At 55.3% G+C, this 25272-nt stretch overlaps 1 protein-coding gene across 1 annotated transcript; it reads right to left on the bottom strand.

The window, feature by feature from the left end:
• Positions 1–234: 234 nt before the first annotated feature.
• Positions 235–22589, bottom strand: PLEKHN1 (pleckstrin homology domain containing N1). The gene is made up of 15 exons (XM_066564238.1): positions 22510–22589; positions 20899–20998; positions 18562–18708; positions 18075–18155; positions 15730–15817; positions 13398–13522; positions 12729–12863; positions 12254–12334; positions 8626–8695; positions 7748–7905; positions 6362–6556; positions 4884–5114; positions 3191–3388; positions 2327–2375; positions 235–395 (listed from the first exon to the last, which is right to left on the bottom strand). The coding sequence occupies exons 1-15, from the start codon at positions 22587–22589 to the stop codon at positions 235–237; spliced, it is 1899 nt and encodes a 632-aa protein (XP_066420335.1).
• Between the last annotated feature and the right edge of the window lie 2683 nt (positions 22590–25272).

Genomic DNA, 25272 nt, shown 5'->3' with positions numbered 1-25272 from the left:
GGGCACAGCTGGATTTTTTTGGAGCAGCCTCCTGGGCACAGCTGGATTTTTTGAGCAGCCTCCTGGGCACAGCTGGATTTTCAGAGCAGCCTCCTGGGCACAGCTGCTCCTGCAGCCCCACGGTGCCCGGGGCTGCTCTGCTGAGCCCCACGCTGGGGTTTGGGGCAGGGAATGAGCCCTGCACTGCCAGCAGCGGGGCAGAGCTCGGGGCTTTTCCCGCCTCGGGGAGCAGCCTCAGACCTGGAACACGCGCGGGCTGCCCGGCTCCCGCTCCTCCGCCTCCCACAGGTTGTCGTAGCTGCGGTCGCTCTGGAAGCTCTGCAGCTCCGCGTAGTCGTGGTAGGACGTGGAGTCCCGGCAGGGGCAGCTGCCATCGGCCAGGTCATAGGTGCCATCTGATACAGAAATATAGAAATATAGAAATAAATATATAAATAAATAAATAGAGAATATAATTATAACCATTGTGGTAGGACGTGGAGTCCCGGCAGGGGCAGCTGCCATCGGCCAGGTCATAGGTGCCATCTGATACATAAATATAGAAATATAGAAATATAGAAATATAGAAATATAGAAATATAGAAATATAGAAATATAGAAATAAATATATAAATAAATAAATATAGAATATAATTATAACTATTGTGGTAGGACGTGGAGTCCTGGCAGGGGCAGCTGGCATCAGCAAGGTCATAGGTGCCATCTGATATAGAAATATAGAAATATAGAAATATAGAAATATAGAAATATAGAAATATAGAAAATAATTATAACTATTGTGGTAGGACGTGGAGTCCCGACAGGGGCAGCTGCCATCGGCCAGGTCATAGGTGCCATCTGATACAGAAATATAGAAATATAGAAATAAATATATAAATAAATAAATAGAGAATATAATTATAACCATTGTGGTAGGACGTGGAGTCCCGACAGGGGCAGCTGCCATCGGCCAGGTCATAGGTGCCATCTGATACATAAATATAGAAATATAGAAATATAGAAATATAGAAATATAGAAATATAGAAATATAGAAATATAGAAATATAGAAATATAGAAATATAGAAATAACTATTGTGGTAGGACGTGGAGTCCTGGCAGGGGCAGCTGGCATCAGCCAGGTCATAGGTGCCATCTGCAGGGAGATGGGGAGGAATAGCTACAATTGTGTGTTTATAGGTAATAGTTCATTTATATATTTATATTTTATAAAAATATATATTATAATAGTAAATAGATATATAAAATATAAATATATAATTCCTACTAGTATAAATATATATTTATGTGTAATAGACAACATATAATTTATATATATATATAAATATATAATATAATTATAACTATTGTGGTAGGACGTGGAGTCCTAGCAGGGACAGGTGGCATCTGCCGGGTCATAGGTGCCATCTGCAGGGAAATGGGATTGCATGTTTACAATTGTGTGTCTATATGTAATTTTTTGTTGTATATTACATATAAATATATATATTTATAATTGTAGGAATCATATATTTATTTATGTATTTATATATATATAAATAAATATATGATTCCTACTATTATAAATATATATATTTATATGTAATATACAACATATAATTTATATATATATACATTCAAAAAATATATAATATAATTATAATTATTGCGGAAGGATGTGGAGTCTTGGCAGGGGCAGGTGCCATCTGCAGGGGAAAAGGATTGTATATTTATAATTGTGTGTTTATATATAATTACATATATAATTTTATATATATATAAAAATAATATATTATATATAAATATATGACTTCTACTATTATAAATATATATATGCAATATATAACCTATAACATATAATATATAATTATATATATACAAACAAACATTCAAATAAAAATATAATTATAATTATTGTGGTGGGATGCAGAGTCCTGGCAGGGGCAGGTGTCATCTGCAGGGAAATGGGGAGGAATATTTATATTTCTAATTCTTTTATATATGTTAAAATAATATTTATATATTTGAGATAGATAATATTTACATATTTTATGTATATGAATATATAATTATATCTAAAGATATAATATATAAATTATGTAATTTATATATAATAAATCTAGATAATTATATAGGTTTATAATAATATTTAATATCTTAGTTTTGTTATTTAATTTTAAACGTTTTCTCTACGGCCTCGTGTCAAAGGTGGTGTTCTCTGTTAAAAGTAAGTGTCTTTTACAGAGAAATTCCAAAATTCTCATGCAGGTGCCAGCTCTGGGGGTGCCAGGGGAGGCAGGGCAGGTGCCAGGTGCCAAAGGCAGGGCAGAGCAGGATGGGGGCCTCACCTGGGGGACGCAGCTCAGGGCCCAGGTGTTCCTGCGGCAGGGAGCAGACCTGGGGACAGAGGGACAGCCTGGTGAGGGTGGCACGGCTGCGCCAGCCCGGGACCCTGCCCGCCGGGCATCGGCCTCATCCCTGCTGAGCGGAGGGCCCAGAGCCCTGCAGGGCCCCCCCGGGCAGGATGGGACCCCAGCTTTGTTCCCCTGCACCCCCCGGGATCCCCTGCACCCCCTGAGTGTCCCCAGCACCCCCTGAATGTCCCCGAATCCTCTGAGTGTCCCCTGAACCCTCTGAGTGTCCCCCTGCACCTCCAGTGTCCCCCCTGCACCCCCCGAGTGTCCCCTGAATCCTCTGAGTGTCCCCTGCACCCCTCAAGTGTCCCCTGCACCCCTCAAGTGTCCCCTGAACCCTCTGAGTGTCCCCAGCACCATCTGAGTGTCCCCAGCACCCCCTGAATGTCCCCGAACCCTCTGAGTGTCCCCGAACCCTCTGAGTGTCCCCAGCACCCCCTGAATGTCCCCAAACCCTCTGAGTGCCCCCCTGCACCTCCAGTGTCCCCCCTGCACCCCCCGAGTGTCCCCTGAATCCTCTGAGTGTCCCCTGCACCCCTCAAGTGTCCCCTGCACCCCCTGAGTGTCCCCTGAACCCTCTGAGTGTTCCCCAGCACCCCCTGACTGTCCCCGAATCCTCTGAGTGCCCCCCTGCACCTCCAGTGTCCCCTGAACCCTCTGAGTGTCCCCTGCACTCCCTGAGTGCCCCCTGAATCCTCTGAGTGTCCCCTGCATTCTCTGAATGTCCCCCAGCACCTCAAGTGTTCCCCTGCCCCCCCCGAGTGTCCCCATTGCCCCCCAGGGCCGTTCCCAGCTCACCTCCCCCAGGTGGGAGCCCTGGGCAGGTGCCCGCAGCTGCGGCCGGCGCGAGGTGCCCGGGGTGCTGTAGGTGGGGACCGTGGGCGCCTCCCTGCAGTGCCCAGGCAGGGGCTGGCAGTGCCACTGCTCCAGGGACAGCTGCTGGGCCCCTGGCACTGTCCCCTGGGCTGCTCCTGGCTGCCCGTGGCACTGCAGGAACTGCAACAAACCCAGAAACAGGCTGGGCCCCGGCTGTGCAGAGCCCACCTGGTGCCCACCTGGGGCTACCTGCCCCAAATCCAGCCCCAGGATGGATCCCGGCTGTGCTGAGTTGGGAAATGCCCACCTGGGGCTGCCTCCAATGCCCACCTGGTGCTGCCCACCCCAGATCCAGCCCTGCTGGCAGCACACTCAGGCCAAGCAAGGGTTGCTGGTTCTGCCCTCCCCACCGGCTCTGCCCAGGTGGGCACAGAGCTCAGGGCTCATCCCCGTGAGCCACAGCCGTGCTGGGAGCGGCTCAGGGGGTGCCGAAGGGCAGGGGGGAGCCAGGAAGGACCCTGGAGGGAAGGGGGGTCACCCCAGCGTGGGGATGGCTCAGGAAGCCTTCCTCTATCAGATGCTCAGGAGCACAAAAGTGGCCTTCGCCAGGCACTGCCTTATCTCAGCTGGGATTTTTGAGAGGGCTCTGGCTCTGACTCATCTCCAGTTTCGGGAGCCTGGCTCACATCTCTGTCCCTGCCTTTGTCTGGTGGGGGATCAGGCAGGGCAAACCTGCTCCCCTCTGCCCTGCCCTGCCTGGAGGGAACGGGGAGCTCTGCTGGGCCCTGCCCCACCCCGAAAAACGCAGCTCTGGAGTTTCCATCCCTGCTCAGATGGCAGGGAGAGGAACAGCCCCGGGCACAGCTCCTGGGGCAGGAGCCTGGCTGCTGAGTCAGGGCCAGCTGGGGCTGCTGCAGGAGGCCCCACTGGGAGCACTGGGAGCACTGGGAGTGCAGGGATCAGGGCAAAGGGGAGCAGCTGGGAGCTGCTGAGGGCTGAGCTCCTGCCCGGCTCTGTCTGTTCAGCCCCAAGGCAGGATGGAAACGGGGACAGGGCACTCACAGCTCATCCCCAGGAGGGGTTGGAGTGGGGAATGGGCCTGCAAATAAAGTCCCAAATGCTGCTCATCCGCGTGGGAGGACAGGGATGACTCCTGGCTGGGCCAAGGAGGGGAATTCCTAAAGGAACAGTCACCGAGGGCTTGGGAAAGTGGCAGCACACTAAAAACCCTTGGGAGAGGAGGCTGTGTCCCATGAGGCAATAACCTCCCACTCATGGGTTGCCTCAGGAGCTGGTGCCCACATCCATCCCAGGGCTCGGGGAGGCATTGCTCCATCTGCCATTGCAAGCTCCCTCCCACGGCCCCTTTTCCTATGGTGATGCTTTCACACCTGCTCTGAAGCACCTGCCAGGCCCCTGTCCCTGCCAGCAGCACCAGCAGGGAAAGGTCAGCCTCGCTTTTCCCAGGCAGGAGGATCCAGCCCCATCCTGCATCCATCCTGATCCCACATCCATCCTGATCCTACCTCCATCCCCATCCTGCATCCAGCCCCATCCCACACCCAGCCCCATCCCACATCCATCCTGATCCCACCTCCATCCTGATCCTGCATCCATCCCCATCCCACACCCATCCTGACCCCGCATCCATCCCGATCCCATGCCCATCCCTTACCCTGCCCATCTCCAGCGGTGCCAGGGGGTGCTGCTGGGCTCCCTGTGCCGAGTAGGGTTCCTGGTACACCGGGGACTGCATCTCTGCCGTGGGGTGCTCGGGGATGAGGCCACAGACGCTCCTCTCCTGCTCCTGCCCGCCGCTCCTGCCCTTGGGTTTCCTGGCGCTGCTCCCCCTGCGCAGCTCCTGCCTGGGCAGCCCTGGGCTGGGCCAGCCGGGCTGGGCCAGGCTCTGCAAGGACAGGGCAGGGCTGGAGCTGCCTCTGCTGGGCTGGGGCTGCCCAGGGACATCGTTCCAGGCTTGGGAATTGCCCAGGTCCTGCCCTGGGCCCTGCCCCACACCCTCTGCCATCCCTGGGCTGGGACTGGGGTTCCTGCCCTGGGGCACAGCAAAAACCCTGCCTGGCCATCACCTCCACCCCCCTGCAGCTTTTATTTTGGGGTTTCACAGCCTTGGAACCTCCTCCTTGCCCTTTTGTAATCCCCAAAAGCTCCAGTACAGGGCAGAGGACTGGGATGGGACTGGGACTGGAAATGGGACTGGAAATGGGACTGGAACTGGGATGGGACTGGAAATGGGACTGGAAATGGGACTGGGATGGGACTGGGACTGGGATGGGACTGGGACTGGAAATGAAACTGGAATGGGACTGGAAATGGGACTGGAAATGGGACTGGAACTGGAAATGGGACTGGAAATGGGACTGGAATGGGACTGGAACTGGGATGGGACTGGAAATGGGACTGGAAATGGGACTGGAAATGGGACTGGGATGGGACTGGGATGGGACTGGGACTGGAACTAGGACAGGACTGGAAATGGGACTGGAACTAGGACTGGGATGGGACTGGAACTACAAATGGGATGGGATTGGAACTAGGACTGGGCTGTGACTATGACTGGGGCTGGATGTGGGATCCCTCAGCAGCCTTTCCCCTGACCCAGCTGAGCCAGGACAAGCCCAGGCTGCAGGCAGGGATTTGCTCCAACCCCACAACAAACACTGCCAGCACCACAGGCAGCACCCAGCCCCAGCCCAGGGGATCCCAGGGGCACACCAGGCTGGCTCTGGGGCTCAGGGGATCCCAGGGGCACCCCAGGCTGGTTCTGGGGCTCAGGGGATCCCCAGGGTCACCCCAGGCTGGTTCTGGGGCTCAGGGGATCCCCAGGGGCACCCCAGGCTGGTTCTGGGGCTCAGGGGATCCCAGGGGCACCCCAGGCTGGTTCTGGGGCTCAGGGGATCCCAGGGGCACCCCAGGCTGGTTCTGGGGCTCAGGGGATCCCCAGGGTCACCCCAGGCTGGTTCTGGGGCTCAGGGGATCCCAGGGGCACCCCAGGCTGGTTCTGGGGCTCAGGGGATCCCCAGGGTCACCCCAGGCTGGTTCTGGGGCTCAGGGGATCCCCAGGGGCACCCCAGGCTGGCTCTGGGGCTCAGGGGATCCCAGGGGCACCCCAGGCTGGTTCTGGGGCTCACTCACATGGAGAGGCTGGGAGTAGCCGGGGGACAGGGGCTCCTGGAGCAGGCAGCCCTCGGGGCTCAGCAGGAAGGAGGGGGCGTCGGGCAGGGAGCCGCTGGTCTGGGACAGCTGGGTCAGCGTGGTCACTCTGCCCCCGGACGCCCAGGAGTTGGTCCGGCCGTCAGAGCTGAGGGATCCCCTGGCACTGCTGGGGAACTGCAGGGGACAAGGACAGCCCTGGGGACACAGCCCTTGTCGTGTCCCATGGGGCTGTGTCCCCATGGCCAGCAGCGGGGTGTGGGATGTGCTGGTTTTGGGGTGAGTGAGGGCAATGGGGGTGCCCAGCAGGAAAGGGGTGCCAGGCAGCCCCACCCCGGCTTGGCTCCCATTCCTGGCAGGAAAAACAGAATATCCCAACTTGGAAGGGACCCACAGGGACCAAGGAGTCCAAACCCCATCCCTGTCCTTGGGCCAGTCACAGGCCGTGTGCAGCTGTCACAGACATCTTTTATGGAAAATCCTTTCCTTAGGATTGTTCCTCCTGAGAAGCTGAGAGGCCTCAGGAACAAAATGCAAACAATGGTTATCTGCTGCTGTGGGATGCAACAGGTGCATCTGGGATTGGGCTCATGTGGATGTTTCTAATTCATGGCCAATCACAGCCCAGCTGGCTCGGACAGAGAGCTGAGCCATAAAACTTTGTTATCATTCTTTCCTATTCTATTCTTAGCTAGATGAAATCCTTTTCTTCTATTATTTTAGCATAGTTTTAATGTAATATATATAATAAAATAATAAATCAGCCTTCTGAACCATGGAGTCAGATCCTCGTCTCTTCCCACACCCTCAGACCCCTGTGAACACCATCACATCCAGCCTCTGCTTTTGAAAGAATTCAAGGTCATTTTTTGCCTGTATAATGCCCTGTATTAACAATTTAAATAATTTAAAATAACATAAAACAAATATTTTATAATGATCTCAAATAAATATAAAGTAAATAATAAAAATAATATAAAAACATGAAAATGAAAATAATAATAATAAAATAAATGAAAATAATATTACAAATAATTAAAAATAAAATTAAAATAACAATAAAACAAATGAAAATAATAATAAAAATAATTTAAAATAAAATGAAAATAACAATAAAATAAATGAAAATAATCATTAAAATAATTAAAAATAAAATGAAAATAATAATAAAATAAATGAAAATAATAATAATAAAATAATTTAAAATAAAATGACAATAATAACAAAATAACTGAAAATAATCATAAAAATTAATTATTTAAGTACTCCCCAAGGATCAGCAGCTTGCTGGCAGCTTGGAGCACAGCGTGCTGTGTCACCCGAGTGTCACACGGATGGGCTCCCACCCAAACCTGCAGCCTCCCGTACCTGGCTGGGGTGTGGCGGCTTTGGTCCCACCGAGAAGCTCTCGGAGCCCGACAGGGAGGAGTCGGCGTTTCGGAACTGCGCGGTTTTGAGGCAGTAGAGCCACTCCTGGTAGTCCTGGTAGCTGGCACAGGTCACCCGGATGGAGTTTATCAACCGGCCTGGGAAAAGATCCCCCGCTGCTGATTCCCCCCTCAAAACCCCTGCTCCAGCCCGCCCTGCGCTCCGCAGGCTCTGCAGGGGCTGGGAATGCTCTGCCCTCGGTGCTGCCCTCCTGGCAGGACACAGAGCATCCCAAATTCGCCTGGCTGCCCAGCAGGAGGGGGGGCACAGCCCCGAGCCCCCCGTGGCTGTGCCCCCCTGCACATCCCAGTGGGATTCCTGCACATCCCAGTGGGATTCATGCACACCCCAGTGGGATTCCTGCACACCCCAGTGGGATTCCTGCACATCCCAGTGGGATTCCTGCACATCCCGGTGGGATCCCTGCACACCCCAGTGAGATTCCCTCACCTCCTGCACATCCCAGTGAGATTCCCTCACCCCCTGCACATCCCAGTGGGATTTCCTCATCCCCTGCACACCCCAGTGAGATTCCTGCACATCCCAGTGGGATTCCTGCACATCCCGGTGGGATCCCTGCACACCCCAGTGGGATTTCCTCACCCCCTGCACATCCCAGTGAGATTCCTTCACCTCCTGCACATCCCAGTGAGATTCCTGCACATCCCAGTGAGATTCCCTCACCCCCTGCACATCCCAGTGGGATTCATGCACATCCCAGTGAGATTCCCTCACCCCCTGCACATCCCAGTGGGATTCCTGCACATCCCAGTGGGATTCCTGCTGTCCTCCCTCCCCGCCCCGTGCCGGACACCCACCTTCGATCAGGAAGGAGCTTTTGTCGTTCTCCTCAAAGAGCACCTGGATGGCGTTGAGGGGGAGCTCTCCCTGCGGAGAGAGGGGCAGGGCTGGGATCGCGGGGCCGGCAGAGCTCCTGTGGTGCCAGGGGGCACAGCTGGGGGCACCTGGGCAGCCAAACTCTGCTCCCACAGGGGCAATTCCAGCGGGAATCCTGCTGCATCCTGCCCATGCCAGCGGGAATCCTGAACGTCCCAGTGGGAATCCTGCACATCCCAGCGGGAATCCTGCTGCATCCTGCACATCCCACTGAGATTCCTGCACATCCCAGCGGGATTCCTGCACATCCCAGCGGGAATCCTGCACATCCCAGCAGGAATCCTGCACATCCCAGCGGGAATCCTGCTGCATCCTGCACATCCCAGTGAGATTCCTGCACATCCCAGCGGGATTCCTGCACATCCCAGCGGGAATCCTGCACATCCCAGCAGGAATCCTGCACATCCCAGCGGGAATCCTGCTGCATCCTGCACATCCCAGTGAGATTCCTGCACATCCCAGCGGGATTCCTGCACATCCCAGCGGGAATCCTGCACATCCCAGTGGGAACCCTGCACATCCCAGCGGGAATCCTGCACATCCCAGCGGGAATCCTGCTGCATCCTGCACATCCCAGCGGGATTTCCTCACCTCCTGCACATCCTAGCCGGAATCCTGCTGCATCCTGAACATCCCAGTGGGAATCCTGCACATCCCAGTGAGATTCCTGCACATCCCAGCGGGAATCCTGCTGCTTCCTGAACATCCCAGCGGGATTTCCTCACCTCCTGCACATCCCAGTGAGATTTCTGCTGCTTCCTGAACATCCCAGCAGGATTTCTGCACATCCCAGTGAGATTCCTGCACATCCCAGCAGAATTCCTGCTGCTTCCTGCACATCCCAGTGAGAGTCCTGCCTCCTGCTCATTCCAGTGGGATTCCTGCACATCCCAGCAGGTTTCCTGCTGCCTCCTGCACATCCCAGCAGATTTCCTCACCTCCTGCACATCCCAGTGAGATTCCTGCTGCCTCCTGCTCATCCCAGGGGGATTCCTGCTGCCTCCTGCTCATCCCAGGGGGATTCCTGCTGCCTCCTGGTGCTGAGCCACCCTCTGGATAAGTTGCCACCTCGGGAAGCTCACCAACACCCCACAGATGACTCCAGCAGCTCCCCTCGCTGGTTCCCACCTCTCCCAGGGCCTTTTCCCATCAGAGCACTGGGGTGAGCCCCATGCCAGCCCCTTCCCTGCCCCACAGCCCTGGCAGGGGCAGCTCCTGCGGTGCCTGTGCAGCTGCAGGGCTGCGGGCAGGGCAAGTGCAGCAGCCCCGTGCCCTGACACGCCTCTGGAAAAGCAGGTTCCTGTCACAGGCTGGTGAATCAGCACCGTGGGAAGGGAGCATCCCTGGGAAGGGAACAGCGGCAGGTTTAGGGTTTCAAAAGAGATGAGCTCATGGGAGAGCCCAGCCCAGGCCCCCTCGCGGGGTGCCCCATTCCCAGGAGCTGCAAACAGCACATTCCCAAAGCCAGGCTGGGCCTGGGTGTGTCCAGAGCTGCTGTGGGATGGGGAGAGCTCTGCCTGCTCATGGCCCTGCTCTCCCGGGGATGCTCTTCCCAGGGATGACGATTGTTCTCAATTAATCGCAACCACCTTTGTGATTAGTTGAGAATAATCATGGGTTAATGAATGAATAAAAATAAAAAATGAACGTCACAGGTGAGATGGCTGAGTGTGTAAGCGTTAGGCTGCAGTCCTTTGTACAGAGGTTCAATTCCTCTCCTTATCAGCTCTCTGGTGAAGTTCACAGTGAGTTGCAAGCTCATTGATGTGCATGGGTTATGTACCTGAGCCTTAGGCAGAGCCTGTTGGTTAGGGCATATAGCTGTAAACTGCAGTATCATGGCATCAAAGCCCATCCGTGAGTAAATTGGAAGGTCCTGGCTTAATTAAAGCACATGAGTTGCATTTAGGGGATGCAGAGGAACAGCCTGTGGGCTTCAGCAGAAACTAAGAGGGTTTAACTGTTGCTTAAGGCCTTGAAGGCCTTGGGTTCAGGTGATCCTAAGTTTCTTAGACAATGGTAAGGATTATAGGGGAGATAGGAAGGAGTGTGACGGACATGGTGGTTAAGATAGCAACTGTGATGCTGCTTGGTTTGCCAGTACATCACTGTTTTCTATGGTTTGTGGTGTCTGGGGGGAGTGCAATTCTGCAGGACGTGGGGCAGGGCCCCGGGGGGTTCACGGTGCATTTCACAGCCCTGCAGGGCTGTTTGTGCCCAGGGGGGTTCATGGTGCATTTCACAGCCCTGCAGGGCTGTTTGTGCCCAGGGGTTCACGGTGCATTTCACAGCCCTGCAGGGCTGTTTGTGCCCAGGGTTCATGGTGCATTTCACAGCCCTGCAGGGCTGTTTGTGCCCAGGGGGGTTCATGGTGCATTTCACAGCCCTGCAGGGTTGTTTGTCCCCGGGGGGGTTCACGGTGCATTTCACAGCCCTGCAGGGTTGTTTGTGCCCAGGGTTCATGGTGCATTTCACAGCCCTGCAGGGTTGTTTGTGCCCAGGGGGGTTCATGGTGCATTTCACAGCCCTGCAGGGTTGTTTGTGCCCAGGGGGGTTCATGGTGCATTTCACAGCCCTGCAGGGTTGTTTGTGCCCAGGGGTTCACGGTGCATTTCACAGCCCTGCAGGGTTGTTTGTGCCCAGGGGTTCATGGTGCATTTCACAGCCCTGCAGGGTTGTTTGTGCCCAGGGGTTCATGGTGCATTTCACAGCCCTGCAGGGCTGCAGGGCTGTTTGTCCCCGGCTCGGTGACTCAGGGATGCAGCAGAGCAGCAGCTCCGGGGTCACAGACAGGTCACTGCTCCTTCTGGCGCATTTGTTCCAGCGCAGGAGGAGCAGAGAGCTCTGAGTGAGCCATCAAACGATGCTGGAGATCACAGAATCACGGGGAGGAAAGGGCAGAGAGGCCCTCGAGCACCAGCCATTAACCAGCACAGCCCTGCTCCCACTCAGCTGTGTCCCCAAGTGCCACCGGGGCTGTCACTGGCTGATTTCAGGGCCATTCTGAATGCTCGGTGCCTCTGCCTGCCTGCGCTGAGGCACCGGCGCTGCTCCCACGGGCAGGCAGAGCAGAGAAGCTGCTCTGGCATCCCTTGGGATGCTCCCTGTCCCTGCTGTCCCTTCTGCTCCTGCAGAGGGAGAACGGTGCCAGCGCTGCACCAGCAGCAGCCAGCCCTCCCCTCCTGCGCCCTTCCCCACAGCATCAGCTCTGCTGCCAGGCTGCTCCCAGCTCCAAATGCTCCCTTGGCACAGAGCCTGGGGGGAAAAGCCCCCCGAGGGGCTCTCTGGGGCCATGCCAGCTCCTGCCTGCAGCAGCTGCCTGCCAGCACAGCCTCCCTCCTCCTCCTCCTCCTCCTCCTCCTCCTCCTCCCAGAGACTCCTTGGCAGGCAGCTCCTTCCCCCTGGGCTGCTGGAGCAGAGCAAGATGTTTCTCGTGGGAAGGGATCTTGCACCATCGCTGCGCCTGCTCCCTGCCAGCTGGCACGGGAGGGATGCCAGGGGCACAGGAATGCAGGTGGGGAGCAGCAGGATGCTCTGAGGGGAGCTCACCTTGAAGCAAAGGCCGCCGGGCTCCTCGGACACGATCACCAGCGTGGAGGGGTACAGCACCAGCAGCCGCTCGTGCTGCTCCTGGGGAGGCACAACGGGAGAGGGCTGGAGCCCTGGGAACAGCCCGGGCTCAGAGCTGAGAGCCCTGGCCTTGGTTCTCCTGGCAGCAGCCTGGGGCAAGGGCTCTGGGAACACCTGAGCTGAGCTGGGAGATGGATTTGGGAAGGGCCAGGCTGCTCCCTGTGCTGGGAGATGGAGCCTGCACCAGTAACTCCATCCATGGCTCCCTCCATCCATAGCTCCATCCGTGGATCCATCCATGGATCCATCCATGGATCCATCCATCCATCCATCCATCCATGGATCCATCCATCCATCCCTCCCCATCCATCCCCATCCCTCCATCCCTCCCTCCATCCATCCTCCATCCACGGTTCCCTCCATCCGTCCCTCCCTCCCCGGAGCCGTGTCCTACCTGGAAGGGCAGGTGCTGGAGCTTCACCTTGGACAGGCAGAGGATTTCTCCCAGGGATTCCCGCTGGGTTCCCCTCCAGTCCTGCACGGGCAGGTTCTGCACGGACCAGCGCAGCTCCTCCTTGTCCCCGGGGCTCTAGGGACAGACACACTGACCACCCCTGCCCTCAGCCAGGCCTGCCCCACCTGGGGATGCCTTTTTGGTGTGGCAGGAGCAGGAAAGGTCAGATAAATATGGGCAGGAGGCAGTTTTGCAGCTGGCAGTGGATTGTCACCCTCCACACCGAGCATCCCTGGAAATGCCTTTCCAAGGGGGATATTTGTGTTTGACAAGTGGGGAGGGCATTGAAACCCCCTCAGAGACTGGGAGAGACAATTCCTCTCTGTTGTCTAGGCTTCAGCCTCCTCCTGCTGGTGTTTTGCAAGCTCTGGGTGGTTGCACAAGCACCCAAAAGCACGAGAGCTTCTCTGAGGCTGACCCAAGCTGTGACCCCATGGAGGTTGTGCTGCTGGTGCCACCCGTGGGTGGCAGCTCTCCCCCCCAGCACAGTGGCTCTCAGACCCCTCCTGCAAGCTCTCTCTGCACCCTTTTTTCCCCCAGGAAAGCCCCAAGAAGGGAATCCACCCCAGTGTCCCAGCTGGGAGCCAGCAGTGGGACAAGCACACCCACCTGGGACAGCAGGGGCAGGGCCAGGCTCCCTCCACAGAGCTGGATCTGCTTCTCCAGGTGGTACAGCCACTGCTTCAGCTCGGCTTCAGACTGGCAGAACACCACCAGGGGGTTCAGCAGGGGCCCTGGGGGCGGGAGAGCCGGGGTGAGCAGAGCAGAGCTGGGCAGGGGCAGCAGCATCCATCGGGAGCCAGCTGGCACAGCTGGCACAGCTGGCACAGTGCTCAGCCCTCCTTGGGTTTGGGGACACCACGGCTCTGCTGCCACCCCCCGCCAGCCCTCAGGGCACAGCTGGGATGCTGGGGGATGGAGCCTGCACCAGTCACTCCATCCACGGCTCCCTCCATCCATCCATCCATCCATCCATGGATCCATCCATCATCCATCCATCCATGGATCCATCCCTCCATCCATCCCTCCATCCATGGATCCATCCATCCATCCATCCATCCATCCATCCATGGATCCATCCATCATCCATCCATCCATGGATCCATGGATCCATCCATCCATCCATCCATCCATGGATCCATCCCTCCATCCATCCCTCCATCCATGGATCCATGGATCCATCCATCCATCCATCCATCATCCATCCATCCATGGATCCATCCATCCATCCATCATCCATCCATCCATGGATCCATCCATCCATCCATCCATCCATGGATCCATCCATGGATCCATCCATCCATCCATCCATCCCTCCATCATCCATCCATTCATGGATCCATCCCTCCATCCATCCCTCCATCCATGGATCCATGGATCCATCCATCCATCCATCCATCCATCCATCATCCATCCATCCATCATCCATCCTTTCACCCATCCATCCATCCATCCATCCATCCATCCATCCATCCATCCATCCATCCATCCATCCATGGATCCATCCCTCCATCCATCCATCATCCATCCATTCATGGATCCATCCATCCATGGATCCATCCATCCATCCATCCATGGATCCATCCATCCATCTGTCCATCCATCATCCATCCACCCATCATCCATCCCTCCCTCCATCCATCATCCAAGGGCTGTGGGGACACCAGGCTCTGCTGCCACCCCCTCCAGCCCTCCTTGCCACCCTTTTGTCACATCACCTTACACACACCAAGCCCTGACCACCAGACACTTTTTACCCCAAACCAGGCCAAGAAGAAACCCCAAAGTCAGCCCAAAAGCCCAGCCTGGCCTGCAGAGGTGGATTTCAGCTTTCCACCCCCCAGCAGTTTGTGGGAAGGTTCTGTGTGGGCAGGGGCTGTCCCAAGGTGCTGCCACCCCCTGTGTTATCTCCCAGTTTCACCCTGGCTCTCCAGATGTGGAACACCGGCAGCTTTCTGGCACTGTTTGTTTATTTATTGCCTCACCCCTCTAACCCGTGCCAGCCAAGCTGAGGATGACTCCAGACATCCCCTGGCAGGGAGGGACAGCCCTGCAGATGTTGATTTTAGAGTTTGCAGCTCTCACTGATCTCAGGGCATGAGCACAGCCTCCCACACCCTGTGCTCCCAGCACAGCCTGCTGAGGGCAATAACCATCCTGGCAGGATGCAGGGTGGATGTTGTGATTAATAATTTACCTCTGAGCCCATATCAAACCCTGCTTGCTGCAGGCTCAGAAGGATCTGCCTCTGTGGGGCCTGGAGGTACCCAGATAAGCCTGGATAAACGGGGGGGACTTTGCCCTTCTGTGGTATCTTTAGTGCCCCAATTCCTGCATTATTTATAAACAAGGTTTCACTGAGCCTTTGAAGTGTGTCTGTGTTGCAGGAAGTGCAGGGTAAACAAAGCTGAGGTGGGGAATGGGGGCACTGAGTGACTCCAAACCCATGACAGCAATTTGGTGTGGAGCATGTTCTGGCCATCCACGTGGCTCTGGAGCTCTCCTGTTTCCTCCTCCCTTGGCTTCCCTGGTGCTGCTGCTCTCGGGGCATTCCCTGGGCATCCAGCTCCTCACACCAATGGTAAATGCAGATTAAAGCCAGCAGGGATCCTGCTGCCAGGGCATGACCCCCACCCCCGGGCACACCCCGGGGGCATCACCCATTGCCACATCTAAAAACGGGCCCAGGAGGAAGAGAAAATGAGGAAGGGAGCTCAGGACACGCCTGGCGCTGCTGCAGTGGGCGCCCTGTGTGTGCCCAGGGGCTGGCACAGGGACAGACCCACCCCTGTCCCCTCCCCAGGTTCCCTGAGCCCAGCAGCCCCCCAGACCCACCTGAGATGGGCAGAGCCTGGTCCTGGACCCACCTGAGATGGGCAGAGCCCGGTCCTGCTGCCCCCCAGACCCACCTGAGACGTACAAAGCGTGGTCCTGGACCCACCTGAGATGTGCAGAGCGTGGTCCTGCTGCCCCGGGCTCTGGCCAGGCCCCAGCTCCTGCACCTGCAGCTCCTTCAGAGGCAGCAGCCCCTGGGGAAGGAGAGCAGGGGTTACCTGGGGCTCCATCCTGCAGAAATCCTCTGCCACGCTGAGAAATACCCAAATATTCCACAGGATTTTCCCTCTTTCCATACTAAACCTCAGCAAAACAATGGTGATTTTACAGGAGAAAGGCTGAGGAGGACCTTTATATTTTTCTATATTTTCCATATAGAAAAAATATATTTTTATATTTTTCTATATTTTACATATATAAAAAAAATTATATTTATCTATATTTTATATTACAGGAGAAAGGCTGAGGAGGATCTTTATATTTTTCTCTTTCCATTCTAAACCTCAGCAAAACAATGATGATTTTACAGGAGAAAGGCTGAGGAGGACCTTTATATTTTTCTATATTTTGTATATAGAAAAAAAATTTATATTTCCTATATTTTATATATAGAAAATAATATATATATTTATATTTTCCTGTATTATATATATAGAAAAGAATATATATATTTATATTTTTCTATATTTTATATGTAGAAAAAATATATATTTATATTTTTCTATATTTTATATTACAGGAGAAAGGCTGAGGAGGATCTTTATATTTTTCTCTTTCCATTCTAAACCTCAGCAAAGCAATGGTGATTTTACAGGAGAAAGGCAGAAATGGGATTGGCCCTAGAGGAAGGCGGAGCTGTCCAGTTCCCAGACCCTGCACATTGAGATTCCCACTCTGCCAAAGCCCAGGAGCAGGGGGCAGCTTTGTCCTGCCTCTTCTGGGCTCCCCAAACAGCCTCCACAAAAGATGCTAATGGCTCTAATGCCTTGGGGCACATTAATTCCTCGTTAATTCCTCCACAATTAATAAACTCAGGAGCTGTCTCTGAAGGAGTCAGGAGAGTTTGAGACGTTGTTTTTCTCCTGACGTGGGAATTTCCAGTTGAAGGCGGCCTTGGGGGGGACTGGAGAGGTTTTCCTGGTGTTTTACATCAACCTCCAGTCACCTAAAGGCTAATTAATCCTTTCTGAGAGGAACTGATTTGACAGTCGCCTCCCAAACGTGCTCAGTTTTGGTTCCTCAGTTGTGTGGAGGAAGAGAACACTCAGGGGCTGCTGTTTCACAGCTGTGGATGCTTGGCTGTGCTGCACAACGCTTCATTCATTATTTGCAGCTCCCCAGCACCACCAGGTTAAAAGATTCATGAGTGCTTTGCCAGCAGAGCTCCCTGAGGCTCAGCTTTCTCTTCCCCCCTTTTCCCACAGGATAATTAATGCTGGAAAAGCCCATCCTGCAGATGGAGACGACCCCAATGGGCCCCAAGGCCAGGGGATGTGGTGTTTCCCAAGGCCCAGCTCCCCGTACCTGTGCTCAGCACAAAGGTGGCTCCAGGTCACCTCCCACCTGCCCTGGGCTGCTTCTCTGTTGGCCCAGGTGACCCTGAGCTGCTCTGGGGACAGGCTCTGGGACAAAACAGCCTTTTGGGGTCTGGCATCCCTGGGAAGGGACTCGGGGACACCTCCATGGCTGCAGGCTCAGAAGGATCTGCCTCTGTGGGGCCTGGAGGTACCCAGATAAGCCCGGATATACGGGGGGGACTTTGCCCTTCTGTGGTATCTTTAGTGCCCCAATTCCTGCATTATTTATAAACAAGGTTTCACTGAGCCTTTGAAGTGTGTCTGTGTTGCAGGAAGTGCAGGGTGAACAAAGCTGAGGTGGGGTGTCACAGACACATTTTATGGAAAATCCTTTCCTCAGGATTTTTCCTCCTGAGAAGCTGAGAGGCCTCAGGAACAAAATGCAAACAATGGTTATCTGCTGCTGTGGGATGCAACAGGTGCATCTGGGATTGGGCTCATGTGGATGTTTCTAATCAATGGCCAATCACAGCCCAGCTGGTTCGGACAGAGAGCAGAGCCACAAGCCTTTGTTATCATTTCTTATTCTATTCTTAGCCAGACTTCTGATGAAATCTTTTTCTTCTATTATTTAGTATAGTTTTAATGGGCTATATATCATAAAATAATAAATCAGCCTTGTGAGCCATGGAGTCAGATCCTCGTCTGTTCCCTCATCCAGGAACCCCTGTGAGCACCATCACCGTGGGGAATGGGGGCACAGGCTCCTGAGGGACACCAAACCCTTGACAGCAATTTGATGCTGAGCATTTTCTGGCCATCCACGTGTCTGTGGCCCTGGGGCTCTCCTGTTTCCTCCTCCCTTGGTTTGTCTGCCCAGCTCCCCCAGTGTGGCCACAGAGCCCAGAGCCCAGCTCGGCCAGGTGAGCCCTACCTGGTAGGTGAGGCCGTTGGGACCCGAGGACTGGAAGTACAGGTAGGACTGGAACAGCTCCAGGAAGCAGCTGTGGACCTCCTGCACAAGGGACATGGTTGGGTCAGCTCAGGACACGGTTGGGTCAGCTCAGGACACCTCTGGGGTTATCTCAGGACAACTTTGGGTCAGCTCAGGACACCTCTGGGTTATCTCAGGACACCTTTGGGGCCATCTCAGGACACCTCTGGGTTATCTCAGGACACCTTTGGGGCCATCTCAGGACACCTCCCAACCTCCCTCTGTATCCCAAGCACGGAAAAGCGTTTCCAAGGGTCACAGCTGTGCTGATGGAAGTGCCCCAGGTTCCATCAGCACAGATGTGGCAGTGCCCAGAGCAGCCCAGGGAATACTCCATGACCCCATTTCCCAGAATTTCCCCTCCCTTCCCAGTTTCTCCCCCATCCCTGGGCGCAGAAACCTCCACCAAGAGGTGCCTCAGGTTTACCTGGCAGTGCTGGAACTTAAACTTGACCTTGGAGTAATAAATCATTTTGCCCAAATTCCTGACAACCGTTTTCCTTCGGCCCTTCTTGAACAGGCTGGGGAACCTCTGGTCCAAGTTCTCCTTCTGGTTTTCCTGCTTCTGAATAATCTGTGCCGAGGATACAGGGAAAAGCAGATCAGGGCAGGTGGAAGGGACATTCCCAGAACATCTTCCCAGCAGGATTCCTGGGAAAGGAGCCCAGGATGGGCTGTTTGTTGTTGGGTCTCCTTGCCAACGTGCTGGGAGCCTCTGAGGAGATCCTGACCTAAAGCTGGGGCTCCTGGCCTGGAAAAGAGGGGGGGCACAGGCACATTTCACTTCCAGGGCCTCGCTGAATTTGGGTTGCTGTTTTTAGGACATGAGTTAAACCTTCCCTGCTGAAACCCTCCCTCCAGTTTTCCAGCTATGGAACAGAATTTAGGGAACACAGTAAAGGCCTCAGTGGGGCAGCTCAGCATAGGAAAAACAGCATTTGTGTCACAAATGCAAAGAAAAATGGTATTTGTGTCACAAATGCAGAGCAAAGAGCAGCTGGTCACGGGTGCAGCAATAACAAAACACAGGATAAGGGCACCAGCAGCACCTGGGAGTGGGGAGAGGGTGAAGTGATAAAATCATGGGCACAGAGATAAGGAACAGCACAAGCCACGGCTGCTGGGGCACTGCTGCTGCTGCTGGGGATGTGGCAGCCAAACTTGCCAGCAATGAGCAAGGCACCGAGGGGAAAGAGCAGCGCGGGAGCTGGGAGAGCAGCAGGACATTGGAAAGAGCTTCCAGAGGGATCCTCCCGCAGGCAGGGGGAGAGGCAGGGCCTCCACAGCCCCTGCTGTGGCAAGGAGCAAATGGAACATTTCCCTCACCCCACAGGCCTGGGAGGGCTGGAGGGGATGGAGGGAATGGCTGAGCACGGGAGCTGTGGAAAAACGGGATCAGCCCTGAAATCTGCTGCCCTCCAGCTCCCAAACACGGGGATGCCGAAGCTGGAGGGGCCTGGCGCTGTCCGTCCCTCTGGGAGCCTCCCCAGCCCCGTCCCAGCCATTCCCGTTATCCCAGTGATCCCTGCAGGCCTGGTTCCTCCCCAGCCGCCAGTGCCCCGACACGTTCTACCTCATCCTACAGGTAGAACCAGTTACTCATTAACTGCTCTGGCCCTGCAGCCCCCGTGAATCAGCAGCAGCAGGAAGAGCTCGGCTGGCAGCAGGAGCCCCGGGGCTGCTGTTCCATGGGAAAAACAGCAAATGAGCGGCTCCTGGGGCACCGGGAGCTCTGGGAATCGGGGCAGGGGGTGCAGGGATGTCACCTGTCCCAGGTGGGCAGGAGTGCTGATGCCATCTCCTGTGAGGTTGCCCTGTGCTGGCAGCTTTGCTCTGAGCCCTGCAGCCGCTGCTGCTGCCAGAAATGCAGCAGGGGAGAGGGGCAGAGCCCAGGAGCCCCCCAGGCCGCCCAGGATGCTCGTGGCTGAGCCCAGGGTTTGCATCCCCTGTGCCCCAGGCGAGGGTAAAGGCTGGAAGCTGCTGCACCCTCCTTCCCTCCATCCCTGGAGAGGTCACTGGGCTTCCCAGATGGGCATTCCCAGTGACCTCTGCCAGGGTCCCTTCCCCGGGATCCACTGGCTCTGACAGCTCCTCCTGCTTCCCCAGGGGGGAATCCAGGATGGTTTGTGCTGCCTGATCCCTCTGGACCCGGCTGATTCCCTCCCTGCAATCCCCTCTGCCTGGCGCTGCGGCTGGGCCTCGGTTTCCCCTTCCCCACAAGAGCACCCAGCACATCCCAAACGCTCCCAAAACTCCACCCACACCCCCAGCCCACCCAGCAGGAGCCACCACACCCTCGGGGGCTGCTGGCTCCCCTGTGCTTCCCCCATCAGGGCTGGGAACGGGGCCATGTGGCCACAAGGCTGGGCCGTGCCCGGGGCAGCCCTGCCCTTCCTGATTCCCTTCCCAGGCTCCTTTAATCTGCTCCTGCTCCGTGGGAATGAATCATCCCACCTGCCAAAGCCCGCTCCCAGCCTGCTCCCTGCCCTCCCAGGCGCCCCAGAAACCAAAGAACCCAGAGCAAAGCTGTGGGGGAGATGTCCCCACGTCCCTGCTGGGCGCCCCTGGCTCAGCCAGGTCCCCTCCACACCTGCACGGGGACGCGGCTGAGAGGGGCTCATCCCTTCCTGGGATCTCAATGGGACAGAGCTGCTGCAGCCCCCAGACCCAAACCCAACGTCCTTCCCAAATTCTGTGCTTGGGGAGGGTGGGAATGAACCCCTGGAGCAGCGGGGAGGGGGTTGGAGGTGTTGGGAATTCTTGCCTTGGCTGGGATGTACTGCAGGATTTTGTCCGTGGTCGTGTCCCTCTCCTGGTTTCCATCTATCCCAAAGAAGCTGGGCAGCTTTTTCTTGCCATTTTGTCTACAGGGAAAAAGGGAAAAAAAACCCAAACCACACATGGAAACACAGATCCAGGCTGAGGCATGGTGAGTCCTGCCCTGAAATAAGGAAGCCAGGACACCAAGCAAGCAATGTGTCACGGGCTTTCGAGTCATCCCAGCCCAGCCAGGGATGACAAAGCCTGGGAGAACTGAAAGGGGACTTTGCTACAGTTGTTGAGGTGTCTCTGCTTCTTTCCAGCTCTTTGCTCAGCCAAATGATCAGCTTGGCTCATCTGTGCCCCCAGATCCCCACAGGGCCTGGATGTTCCATGCAGGACACAGAGACCAAACCCAGTGGGGATGGATCCTCAGGGCAGAGATTCACAGGGAGGGTTCATTTCTGCCTTGGTGGCTTCCCCCCCCTCCCACTCCCAGTTTCTCCCTGCGTGCACACCAGTCCCAGGCAGCCACTGGTGCTGCTGGGGAGTGCTGGGGCTTCCTCAGATTGCAGCAGAAACCCGGGACAATCCCCACTAGCGTGGGAAGCTGGGAGGCAGCGGCACAGGAGGAGCTCTGGGGCTTGGCTGCTCCACCACAGGGCCCTGGTGTGAGACCCCCAGAGCCCAAATGCCCCAAGAGATCCCCTCTGGTTTTTTACCTCATATTCCCTGAGGGGTCCCCTCTCTTTCACCCCAACCTCCCCGAGGGATCCCCTCTCTTTCACCCCAAACTCCCTGAGGGATCCCCTCTCTTTAACCCCAAATTCCCCAAGGGATCCCCTCTCTTTTACCCCACAGGAGCTCCTCAGGCCCCTACAGGTTTGTCCCTGATTTCTGGCAGCACGGGGGACAGTTCAGGGTCTCCCTTCCATCAGAAACCCCTCAGCCTGGCAGAGTTTAGGGGGTTTTTGGCACAGCCCTGCCCCTGAACCCAGCACAGACAGGTTCATGAGGATTCCCCTGGTTCCCTCCCGAGCTCTGTCCCAGCTCTGGCCGTGCTGATGGGAGCAGTGGAAAGCTGGGAAGCTGCAGAGCATTCCCTGCCTGTCCCTATTTTGGGACAGCCACCCACGGCCACGGCACCTGAGTGTGGCCAGACAAATCCCCAGAGCATTTCACAAACATTTTCTGCACCCAAATCCCTAAAGGATTTCAGACATCTTCTGCTGCTCCTCCCTTGGGTTTACAAACACAAATCCCACAGCGGGGTGCTGGGATTTGGGGCTTTCTCCCTAAAGCCCGAGGAGTGGGAATGTTGTTCTCCCACAACCGTGAATGAGAGCGCTCCCAAGGGAAAACGGGGAATATCAGGTGTTCTGCAGCCTGTCCCGCCGGGGGAAGCTTAATCACCCAAACTAAAATTAACCCAGCGGCGCTTCCCCCGCTCGCTGCCGGCTGAGAATTCCATCCCAGGCGCTCGGGGCGAGCTGATCCCGGCGTCTGGCAGTGCCCAGCGCCCCAAACCCCCGGGAACGGGAAATCCCCGCCGGCAGGGACCCCGCAGGAGACCCAGCCCCGCTCCCACGTCCCGGAGCCGGCTGGGGTTACTCACTCCTTCTTCAGCGAGGGTTTCCTTCGGAAGGAGCTCCTGAAGCCGCCGGGAGCCTGCGGGACACAGGCGATGTTCCCCATGCCGGGATCGCTGTGGGATCGCTGTGGGATCGGTGCGGGATCGGTGCGGGATCAGTGCGGGATCGGTGCGGGATCAGTGCGGGATCGGTGCGGGATCGGTGCGGGATCGGTGCGGGATCAGTGCGGGATCGGTGCGGGATCAGTGCGGGATCGGTGCGGGATCGGTGCGGGATCGGTGCGGGATCGGTGCGGGATCGGTGCGGGATCGGTGCGGGGTCCCTGCGGGGTCGCTGCGGGATCGGTGCGAGGTCCCTACGGGATCGGTGCGGGGTCGCTGCGGGATCCGTGCGGGATCAGTGCGGGATCGGTGCGGGATCGGTGCGAGGTCCCTGCGGGGTCGCTGCGGGATCGGTGCGAGGTCCCTACGGGATCGGTGCGGGGTCGCTGCGGGATCAGTGCGGGATCGGTGCGGGATCGGTGCGGGATCGGTGCGAGGTCCCTGCGGAGTCGCTGCTCCGCGCCCGCCGGTGCTCGAGTGCGTGTGAGCGGAGCCCGGAGCCGATCCTGCCCCTCGATCCTGCCCTCGCTCCCGCCCCGGGGCTGGGAGGGGCGGGCCAGGTACCTGTGCCTGGGAATCCACCCCGAGCACCGGCGGAACGGGGCTGCGGCCGCCCGGAAACCCAGCCCGGAGCGCCGAGGGGAATGCGGCCCAGAAACCCAGCCCGGAGCGGCTTCCCAAAAGGAATTCGGCCCAGAAACCCATCCCGGAGCACTCTCCCAAGTGGAATTTGGCTGATAATCCCATCCCGGAGTGTTCTCCCAAAAGGAATTCTGCCTATAAATCCATCCCGGAGTGCCAAAAGGAATTTGTTCCAGAAACCCACCCCAGAACTTTTTCCCAAAAGGAATTCAGCTCAGAAGCCCATCTCGGAGCATTTTCCCAAAAGGAATTCGGCCTGTAATCCCATCCTGGAACTTTTTCCCAACTGGAATTCGGCCCAGAGACCCATCCTGGAGCGTTCTCCCAGCAGGAACCCGGCCCAGAAACCCCATCCCAGAGCTTTTTCCCAAAAGGAATTTGGCCGATAAATCCATCCCGGAGCATTTTCCCAAAAGGAATTCAGCTCAGAAACCCATCCCAGAGCTTTTTCCCAAATGGAACTCGGCCCAGAAACCCCATCCCGGAGCATTTTCCCAAAAGGAATTGGGCCAATTAACCCATCCCAGAGCGTTCTCCCAATTTTTCCCAAATGGAATTCGGCCGCCGCACCGGCAGAGATAAGGATGCAGTGAGATAAAGTTGGTGGTTGCTGTTTAAGCATTAACAAAAATCCCCAGGGTTGAAAGGTTCCAAAGGGTTCCCCCCTTCCCGGCTGGGTTAAAGATATAAAAATAAATGGGAAAAAAATATCAAATGGGACACAACCCAAAATCTAGGAGTGGTGGGAAATGGATCAAGGGAGCAAAGAGCAAAAGGAGATGTGCACGAGCAGCAAAAAAAAAGAAGAAATGCTTTAAAAGGAAGCAAACTGAAGATTTCTGACTGTGCTGTGAGTGCCTCACTGCATGGAAATATAAACAATAAAAAGGAGAAGTTAATGACAGAAGGTAAATGCAGACTCAGTATTTCTGTGCTGGAAAAACCCCCAGGAATTACAGCCATAGCAAACGAGAAACCCTTTTTATTTTCAGGTGGCTGCTAAGAAGTAAACACAAAATGAATGCTCTGGTTCAAAATATAGAGAGAATTCACATTAGAAAGTTTGAAAGAGCTGAACACAAAGGGCTTGAGTCACTGTTGCAATTCAGTCTTGCAGGACCACGGAATTTGCAAAGAAATTGCATAATTTAACAGGGATATCAGTGTTTCCATGGGTAAAAAACCACCCTGGTAATTATGGGGTTGCCAGTTGACAGTAATTCCTGGGAAAATGATGTAACAGCTGTGAGGGAGTTGGATTAACTTTGAGAATTACAGGAGGAGAATATAATTAATACAAATGAACACGGGGCTGTGGAAATCAGATCTTGTCAAAACGAATTGAATTGAATTGGCATGTTTGAAAAAAAATCAGCTTTAGTGAGCACAAATAACAGTGATGTAAGAAACACCACAGAGGACGTGTTGTGACAAATGTACAGGTTATTTCAGGAGGTTTTCCTGGGGAATCTCTTGGGATCAAGCTGGGGTTGATGGACACACTCCCATTTGTGTTTTACCCCAGCAGTTACAAAATATTCCCCAAAAAGGGATTCCATGCTCAGGCCACACTGGCCAGGAGAGAGCAGCTGAGAACGGATGTGCCATAAAATTTCTCCCCATTTTTGACCTCTCAAAGCAGCTCCTTTACCCCCCCCTCCCTTGTGCCCAGAACCCATTAACCCTTCCTGGCCCGGCACAGCACCAGCACCCCCCTCTGGAGGGCCCCCACCACAAATTCCATGATTTTCACGGCAGGGGCTGCTCTCTGCTCTCTGCACAGCTGGGAGAGAGCCCAGCAGCAGCCCAGCAGCTCCTGTCTGAGATCAGCAAACAGCCCCAGCTGCGTCCTCTGCAGAAAAGGGGGATTGCTCCCAGATCCGTGGCTAACACGGTCAGGCCGTGACCACAAACGCGCTGCTCCTGCAGCTGGAGCTCAATAAAACCTCCCCGCTCAGAGCAGGGGCACAAGTGCAGCTCCTGCTGCTGTCACAGGGACAGCAGTGACACCAGCAGGGCTGGCAGGGACAGGGGGCACCGGAG

Source organism: Molothrus aeneus, chromosome 21 (genome assembly GCF_037042795.1).
Source record: "Molothrus aeneus isolate 106 chromosome 21, BPBGC_Maene_1.0, whole genome shotgun sequence".
In the NCBI taxonomy this organism is placed as follows: Eukaryota; Metazoa; Chordata; class Aves; order Passeriformes; family Icteridae; genus Molothrus; species Molothrus aeneus.
The sequence above is the reverse complement of the archived record's forward strand: the minus strand, read 5'-3'. Positions and strand labels throughout refer to the sequence as shown.